Here is an 8,820-nt window from a genome sequence, read left to right on the forward strand (position 1 = left end):
ACGCCACAACAACAACCAAACAGACCGGCAGATGGACACACTCGGAGAGCGCGTCTAAAAGTCTGAAAGCAGCCGGGGCGGCCCTGTACATTGTCTTTCTTGTTAAAACTTTGTTTCGTTGTTTTGCGCCGAGAGCGGCGAACTTGAAAATATCGCGGATTCGTCGGCCCTCGCTCGCCGCCCGCCACGCAGTATTTTAACTCGCGGAACGCGGACGGGGTGGGGGCGGCCGCGCCGTGCGTACGTGCGTGTTCGCGAGTGTGTGTGTGTGAGCGCGCGCGCGCGTGTGTGTGTGTGTGTGAGAGAGAGAGAGAGAGAGAGAGAGAGAGAGAGAGAGAGAGAGAGAGAGAGAGAGAGAGAGAGAGAGAGAGAGAGAGAGAGAGAGAGAGCGTCTGTGTGACTGTCTTGGCCACGGCCAAGGGTTCGGACGACGGCTCACTCCCCAACGAATTTATTTTGTAAACGATCGGAGAAAAACCTCTTCAAAAGTTTCCTCGGCGGAATAATACTAAATGTTTAGTTGCTTGGTCAGGCATGCCCACTGAAAACCCTTCAAAGAAAAGGTCTTCATGAACGGCGCCTTCATGGCTTACGAATTAAATCTTTCATGCGAAAGGTACAATTATTTCTTCACACGACCTGAAGGACATTTTCTCCGGATTACAAACAATATCGTTTGAATTGCAAAGGATTTCCTTCGGAAGGTGACAATGACAATGCCTCCTTCTTGTTTTGCAGCTACAGAGAACTTTTTTTTTTGTAGGAGTTTCACAGTGTAATGCGGGCCATGGCGGGCGATACCATTACGCCACACCTTTTTTTCCGTGGAAGCGGACAAAACCCCGAAAGTTGGCTCCACATTCGTTCCACTCGACGCGCAAACCAGAGACACATTTCTTTCCTGCGAGTTGGCGAAGTTGGTCGGAGTTTTTCTCGGCCGAAAAACGGCAGATGCACTTTGGCCGGTGCATCTGCGCATCCGCCGTCGTGGCGCAACACCGCCTTCGAGTGGCCTGCCGCCTGATTCCGCGGATCCTTTCGCCACTCTGTCTCTCTCGCACTCACGGGGCGTCCCACGGCGGTGCGAGAGAGACAGAGCGACGACAGGCGTGGCAACGCAAGGCCCATGTGCGGCATGACCGGGCACGGCTCAGCTGCCCTTTCGCGTCATTCGATTCCTCGACGGCAGGCCGATTCCGAACAGGACTTCGTCGCTCTCTCTCTCTCTCTCTCTCTCTCTCTCTCTCTCTCTCTCTCTCTCTCTCTCTCTCTCTCTCTCTCTCTCTCTCTCTCTCTCTCTCTCTCTCTCTCTCTCTCTCTCTCTCTCTCTCTCTCTCTCTCTCTCCCTCTCCCTCTCTCTCTTTCCCTCACCTACGGGAACACCCCATGAGAGAGACGGAGCGAGAAAAGCAGTGTCCGGAGTGAGACTGCAGGCAGGCAGGCAGGCGCGTGCAGCGTGTCCTATCGTGCCCCACCCAAAACCAGCAACAACAAAAACAACAACTAAGGGCCAAAGGCGGCCGCCAGATGGCGTGGCCCGGCGTGGCCGAGCCGAGCGCCGCGACGGACGGTGCGCATTCGATAAGGGATGAGCCACATGCCTCGCAACGCGGCAACGTCCCTAATGGCTCAATCTATGAGATTCATGCCCAATCAGATAAAGTACATTTTCACAACTTTTTGCACAATTGAAAAAAAAATGTTTTCTTTGCTTGTTGTTGTTGTTGTTTAAGTTGCTTTTGTTGTTGTGCTTAGTTGTTTGCGTTTTGTTGTTTTTGCGTGGTGTGGCTGCGGCGGTTCGCGCGCCGCGGTGAGCCTCTGGACATGACACATAACACACGTCTATCGCACGAGCTGCCCTGCACGAGCCAATGAATAATTTGCACTTCTAATCAGAGACTCCCCGCACAGTGGCGCGAACAGACGTCGCCGCGGCGCCGCGGTCTGGGAATAGACAGACCTGCACCCCGTCCAGTCTATCAGCACACTGCGAGAAAAGATCGCGGTAAATCCTGTACTGATTACTCCAGACTTCACCGTACTTTTTTTAACAGGCAATTCCGTCGTTTTTTTACAGGCAATACCGTACTTTTTTATACAGGAAACACCGTACCTTTTTTACAGGGAATCCCGTACTTTTTTACCCGGCAATCCCGTACTTTTAATACCTATCAAAAACTGCTATAATTTTGTTCAGTCGATTGACCCTCTTTTTCCAAGTTCCTGATGTACGCAACTGCTGAAGTCGGACTCCTGGACCCCTCTTCCGACCACTCGTTGGAAAGGTCTTGACGAGACCTATTGAAAGGTGCAATAAAATTTTTCAGTCGGTGGACCCCCTTTTTTCAAGATCCTGATGTGGACACTTCTTGGAAGCGGCCTTTGTTGGGACCAGATCTGGTCTTTCCTACGGCATGGACGGTACGGAAGAACGGTAACTACTGTTAAAAGACTACGGAATATTTTGTAAAACAAGTACGGTAAATACTGTAGACTGTACGGAGGATACTGGTTTTTGAAGTACGGTAAAGTTTGGCAAAAAAATTATCCAGGATTTACCGTCATTTTTTCTCAGAGTGCACGGCCAGCAGCGTCCGAGCGTCGCTTTCGTCGCTCTGTTTCTCTCGCACCTATGCGGAGCACCCCTTTGGGTGCGAGAGAGACAGAGCGACGGAAACCACTCTCGGAATCAGTCGACAGGGTCAGCCTACTACTACAGTAGAGCCTGTGAAGGCAGCGACTGACTAGAGCACGGACAGCCCGGCGGGTAGGCAACCCCCGTGGTGACGTGTGCCGCGGGACTGCCTACCCGGGCCGTTGCGGGCGCTCTTGAACTTGAACTTGAACTTGAGAGGCTAGACCACAAATGATCCTTTGCCGTTCGGGCCCTCTCCGGGACGGGTGGGCAGCAGACTTGTTCCGAGAGTCATTTTCGTCGCTCTGTCTCTCTCGCACTGGCGGGGCGTCCCGTACAGGTGCGAGAGAGACAGAGTAGTGACGATAGCGGCTCTCCGAATCAGTCTGCAGGCTCAAGAGATGGCACCTCGCATCTCGGGCCTACGGGTGGAAGCTGTCGAGTGTATGGACGGTTACGAAGAAACGCACAGCAACGCCTTTACCATGACTCATGCGTTCAATCTAGGTGCATGTTTTCTTGAATTGGAAACGGGTAGCTATTGAAAGCAAATCCGCAATGTGACAGAAGTAGCTACCCTTCGCTTTCCAGCAGTTCGAACTCGCCTCGACCGAGGCGTGGACGCTTTCGCGAAGAATGCGAAGAATCCGCGCAACGGGCGCGGATTTGAACGTGGCGCCGGTGTGGGTGCACCGGGGCGGCCTTGCCCAAGGCCTTGCCGCCTTGCCGCCAGCGCCGCGCTGCTCCAGCCTAACCTGTGCGCCCGCTCGGTGTCGTCGACGCGACCGGGGGCCGCTCTGCTGGCCGACGCCCTCCTCGGGGGGCAGGACGCGCGCCGCCTCGGCCGGCGCGGGTCGCGTCACGGGGCCGGCGCACGACGCACGCGCCGGGGCGGGACGCGGGACGCGGGACGCGGGACGCCGACTTTGAGGTTAGACGGCGAGCGGCACTCGGCGTCGGGGCGGTTGACGCGGTGGTCGCGCGGCAAGGGGCTGTCTCGCGTCACGACGCCCAGCAGAAGACGCGCGCCGCTCTGGAGTCGCGTGCCGCGCACTGGCGGGCACGGCCTCGCCTTGCCTGTCGCGGGGCGCACGCACGCCGCACGCACGCCGCACGCACGCCGCACGCGGTGGGGGTGGACGAGGACGACGCGGTGCGGGGCGGGCGAGCCGCGCGGAGGGACCTCGGGACTGTGGCCACGACGTCGACGCGGCCAACTGGGGCGGAGCGGGGCGCGAGCGCGAGCACGGCGGGGAGGGCCGCGAGCGGCGCGCCGGGCAGCGGCGAGGGGCGGCGAGGGGGTGCAGTGTGGGGGCGCGGTGAGGGGGTGAGGTGCGGTGAGGGGGCGGGGGGGAGGGGGTGAGGGGCGGGGAGGGTCCGCGGTGAGGGTCCGCGGCGAGGGGGCGCCGGGAGCAGGGGTGTCGAGGCACGGTGGGATGGGTTGTTGGGGGTGCGCCGCCACACCGGCCAACACAGCACACACAGCCGGGCAACGCGGGGCAGCCCCCTTCACCCCCTGCCGCACCCCCGCGTCGCCGTGGCTGTCTCTCTCTGTGACGCCGCGACGCCCCTCCACCGCCGCGACCCGCTCCAACGTCAGCATACACTTCCCGGCCTCCACTCCTTTCGCTGCCTCTCTTCCGTTTTACTTTCCCGTTTCGTCCTTGCCGCTCCTCATCAAGTCCCCCGAGGCCCTATCCGTCGACGTCAAGGAGCACCGGCTGTCTGGAGCGCGGCGGCGTGCCGACGGCGTGCCGCGTGCCTCGGGGCCGAGTGGGTGCAGTGCAGTGGCTGCATCCCTGCGAGCGCGGCCCGCTGCACCTGCATGGCGAGTCCCAATCAATGCGGTTCCAAGAGGCCGATTCCGAAAGTGCGTTTGTCGCTCCGTCTCTCTCGCACTCATGGGGTGTCATGCCCTGCCTCGTCCTTACTGCGCAGGTGCGAGAGAGAGCGACGAAACGCAGTTCGGAATCGGTCTGCTGCTTCGCCCGGCCGCGCCACGCGTCGGCAACATCAGCGTATAGGCCAGCCAGCGGTTCCAAAGGAACGTTTCATCGCTCTGTCTCTCTCGCACCCCTGCGGGACGCCCCATGAGTGCGACAGAGACCGCGCGACGAATCGGGCCGTCGGACACGCTCGCCCTCGTTGCGGCCGGCGGGGCTCGCTCGCTCGCGTCGAGGCCCTCGCGGCCACCGGGGCGCCGCGCCGCCAAATAACCATGAGCTGCAGCGAAACAGGCGCCTGACCGGCCCCACCGGCCCACCGCCCCCACCCCGCCCTTCTTCTGTCTGTCTTTTGCTCGGTCAGAAATAGAAGCCTAACGACTAGAATACCGCCCGCGTGAACACCCATCCCCCTCCCCCTGCTTGCCCCACCACCCCCACCACCCCCACCACCCGCATGACCATGAACAAGTCAGGGAGGGCAGGTGTCTGGGAAGGGCAGCCTGGGTCACTAGACCCGCGCGGCGGGTGGTGCAAGAGGCGCAGCAGCAGACAGCAGACGGACTCGCTCTGTCGCACTCATGGGGCGTCCTGTGTAGGTGCGAGAGAGACGGGGCGACGAAAACGACACTCGGAGTCAGTCTGCAGGGGCTGATGCAAAACAACCCCGCTGCTCGCAATGAAGTGCCTCGTAACGATGAGGGGTTGCCACAATCCTGTGGGAGCGAAGCACGTTCACTTACGTCTGACAGACTGAGATCTGAAAGCTGGTTCGGCTGGTTCACTAGAAACCGTCGCAGTTATCAGGGGCGGATCCAGGGTCTTTGTAAAGAGGGGGTGGTGTCATGCTTTCTGCCGACCTTCGTGGGTAGGACAGTGCGTTTTGCCTATCTTCCAGGCGGCTTCTAATATTCTAGGACGGAGTTGGTATCCCTCCCCTGGATCCGCACCTGGCGGAGATCGTAGTTTTCTTCGTGTAGTGTGTCGTACGCGCAGTACGTATGGGGCCCATACGGGCGCACTTTTACACGAATTTCTGCCGGTTCATTTTGTGTTTCCTTTCCTGGGTAACTAAATGTCTCCAAACTGAGCGCGGGCAGCGACAGCTCGCTCGACAGAGCGCCGCATACGTCCAAACTCGTCGCGCTCTACTGCGACGCAGGCGCGCCAACACAACATGGCGATCGCTTAAGTAAACAGTCTTAAAAAAAGTACACAGAAAGGCTCAGAAATATTCACACAAAGTTGGTCCAAAGCGGAATTTTAATGACATTTTCATTTGCATACAAATAACAGGGAATAGCGAAATAATGACGCTGCTTCAGAAAACTCGATCTTGGTAGCCAGAATCCAAGTGGGAGGGCTTCTGCATTGCAGGCTGGTGTTGGTGATGAGCACGCATGTGGCCTGCGCGGCGAGGAGGGGCGGTGTATTCAAACATGCTCTGTGTGTGCTGCGCAAGCATTTTGGACAAATCCCCAGGCATGGGGTCAGTCCAGAAGAAGTCGTGGTTCAATGCAGAGTCAGAATCTATTCGCTTGCTGGGATCCAAAATAAGGAGTTTGTCCAACAAGTCACAAGCATATGCATCTTTAACATAGGGCTTTAGACGTTCCCGCACCTGAAAGAAATTCCCACGGGGGTTATTATCCAGGATGAACAACTGAAATTCTAAGTAAATACAAAGCAAAACATTAACAGTTACGTTACCTTTCTCTTTTGGTTGCGGGGTAGTTCCATTTTTGAAAATAAGTCAAGATTATCTACTTTCGGCCACACTTCAGTGGTGATTGAGCCACAGAGTTGACTAATGAGAGTGAGTTGCTGCTGCTCAGTGTTTCCCTGCATTATGGGGCTGCGGGTCCACATCTCTGCCATGATGCAGCCTGCGCCCCACAAGTCCACTGGCGGACCATAATTCCGGTCTCCCAGAAGGAGCTCGGGCGGTCTGTACCACAGCGTCACCACTCGATTTGTATACCTTGACACACAGGGTTTCAAATGAGAATGAGGATGGGCACTTCATGAGCTGTATTCAGTGCTGGTCAATGAACCTCGTACCTATTTTGTTCACCTGCCTTGGGAATACTGATTGCTCTAGCCAAACCAAAGTCGGCTAGTTTTAAAACTCCATTTTTGGTGATGAGGACGTTAGCAGCCTTCATGTCCCTGTGTAAAATCTACAAGACAAGACAATTAAAAAAAATGAGTAAAATTCAAACTACTTCAAACAACTTTGTCATCAATACTTACTTTATTGCTGTGTATATAATATAATCCATTCAATAGCTGCTGCATTACTTTCTTTATTTCCCCTAAGCTGAACTTGACATTTACATTAGACAGCAGACCAGCTAAATCATGCTCACAGAAGTCAAACACTAGGTAAAATGTTGACCTAAATTTGTTGGAGGCATTTGCTGAAACAGAACAATGGAACACATTATCAGTTGTGGCCTCCTTGCATAGGCTGATGGCAATGATCTTATCTAGGTCCAAGCAATAAAACAGAATATAAAGTTTGACAATGGGAGATATGACGGAGAGCACTAAAGGTTTAAGTGTCACTACGCAGAGAAACTGAGTGTATAAAAGAGGTTGTAGGGCATCCACCAACAACAGAACAACACCATCTGCTTCACAAAGCATCAAAATGGCAGGAAACATCTTGGTAAGTTAAGTTTCCCTTAGTGGAAATGTTTGCTGAAATTTTTTGAACTAACATTAAGTTTTTTTATTTCCTTCACAGGGTGGTTTGATAGTTGTACTCAATGTCTGCATCTGGGCAAGTCAAGCTCAAAATCCACCAACATGTACTGTGAATGGAAGAATAGCTGCAGTACCTGGAACCTGCTCGAACCTGTACTATTTATGTTACAATCCCAACCCAAATGGCAGTGGTACTTTCTCTCAGTGGTTGTACGCCTGCCCTGGCAGCACTGTTTTCAATGAACTCTCACAAAGATGCAGTACTGCGTGTGCACCCACTACAGCAGCCCCCGTAACTACAGCTCCTACTACTACAGCAGCCCCGGTAACAACAGTACCTGCCACAACAGCAGCCCCAGTAACAACAGTACCTGACACCACAGCAGCCCCGGTAACAACAGTGCCTCCCACTACAGCAGCCCCAGTAACAACAGTATCTGCCACGCCAGCAGCCCCAGTATCTACAGCGGATAGTGCCGCTACAGTTACTGCATAGTGCCATTGAAAAGCATTTTAACTACGGTGACTTTTGTGTTACATTATACCAATAGATACATTGTTTACTTTATATTGGCAGAGGGAATAAATAGGCAGAAGGAAAGTTATTGTAGTAGGACTCATTAGTTACCAACTTACCTTTGGTCCTGCAAATTTCTATGAGATTAACCACATTTTCATGTTTTAAAAGTTGAAGTATACGGATTTCCCGTAGAGCGGTGATGGGGAACTAGGAAAAGAAGAAATTTGAAGCTTTTAAGTGAACTAGGGATGACCCTCACATCAACATGATACGGCAAAAGTAAGAATCAACAGTTGTCACTTACACCTTCTTTCTCATTGTCCATTAGGACCTTCTTCATAGCCACAAACTTCCTGGGGTTTTTCCGTTCCTTGGCTTTGAACACCTCTCTGAAAATAAGGCATGAGCTCTGAAAAAGCTAAATAGGAAAACGAAGAAAAGGGGCAGAAAAAGTAAGGAGTAAAAGAGAAATACACAAAAACATCGAGTCAAGGCCACAGAAAACGACAAGCACTGAAGGCCTTTAGTTATTGAATGAGAAAGATGGAATGAGACAGACAAAAGAAAATGACAAGAAATGTCAAACATAAAATAGCATTGATAGATAAGAATTATAATCTTTCTCAGGAACAATAACTGAAATGAAAACTCACCCAAAAGTTCCTTGCCCAATTTTCGCAACTTTTTCGTACTTGGTAGCATCGTCACAGCGAGGAAAATCATATTCCTCAATGTACTTTTCTCGTTTGATCTTGGAGTTACCCTGTGGCGGTGGCTCCATCGTCTCCATGGTTTGATATTTCTATGATAAGACAACTTTGATAGCAGTGGGCAACCATGGGAAACATAACCTATAAGATCATTTTGTTTACTCTAAAAGCGACAACCTAATCCTGAAATTAAACCAAAATTCCTTCAAAGAGCATTTTTATTCGAACCTTGCTTGAGGATCATTTAACTTTACGAAACGATCGAATAGTGTGCTTTTCGTTTTCTCATAATTTTAAAACTTA

General features: G+C 53.2%; 2 protein-coding genes across 2 annotated transcripts; one reads left to right on the forward strand and one right to left on the reverse strand.

Moving 5' to 3' along the window:
• Nucleotides 1–5,823: 5,823 nt before the first annotated feature.
• LOC117652153 (cyclin-dependent kinase 9-like) lies at nucleotides 5,824–8,666 on the reverse strand. The gene is made up of 7 exons (XM_034396846.1): nucleotides 8,461–8,666; nucleotides 8,112–8,196; nucleotides 7,924–8,014; nucleotides 6,832–6,998; nucleotides 6,640–6,758; nucleotides 6,289–6,559; nucleotides 5,824–6,199 (listed from the first exon to the last, which is right to left on the reverse strand). The coding sequence occupies exons 1-7, from the start codon at nucleotides 8,595–8,597 to the stop codon at nucleotides 5,900–5,902; spliced, it is 1,170 nt and encodes a 389-aa protein (XP_034252737.1). The 5' UTR covers nucleotides 8,598–8,666; the 3' UTR covers nucleotides 5,824–5,899.
• On the forward strand, nucleotides 7,089–7,893 carry LOC117652154 (salivary glue protein Sgs-3-like). The gene is made up of 2 exons (XM_034396848.1): nucleotides 7,089–7,249; nucleotides 7,328–7,893. The coding sequence occupies exons 1-2, from the start codon at nucleotides 7,232–7,234 to the stop codon at nucleotides 7,781–7,783; spliced, it is 474 nt and encodes a 157-aa protein (XP_034252739.1). The 5' UTR covers nucleotides 7,089–7,231; the 3' UTR covers nucleotides 7,784–7,893.
• Nucleotides 8,667–8,820: the final 154 nt, after the last annotated feature.

This window comes from Thrips palmi, unplaced genomic scaffold (genome assembly GCF_012932325.1).
Source record: "Thrips palmi isolate BJ-2018 unplaced genomic scaffold, TpBJ-2018v1 HiC_scaffold_7, whole genome shotgun sequence".
In the NCBI taxonomy this organism is placed as follows: Eukaryota; Metazoa; Arthropoda; class Insecta; order Thysanoptera; family Thripidae; genus Thrips; species Thrips palmi.

What these genes read in the sequence shown, in the direction of transcription:
- LOC117652153 (XM_034396846.1), bottom strand. Translation starts at nt 8,597, where the DNA reads ATGGAGACGATGGAGCCACCGCCACAGGGTAACTCCAAGATCAAACGA. An exon ending in TGGACAATGAGAAAGAAGGT is followed by an intron (nt 8,015 to 8,111) that starts GTAAGTGACAAC and finishes TTCTTTTCCTAG; the next exon opens with TTCCCCATCACCGCTCTACG. An exon ending in ATTATATACACAGCAATAAA is followed by an intron (nt 6,759 to 6,831) that starts GTAAGTATTGAT and finishes CTTGTCTTGTAG; the next exon opens with ATTTTACACAGGGACATGAA.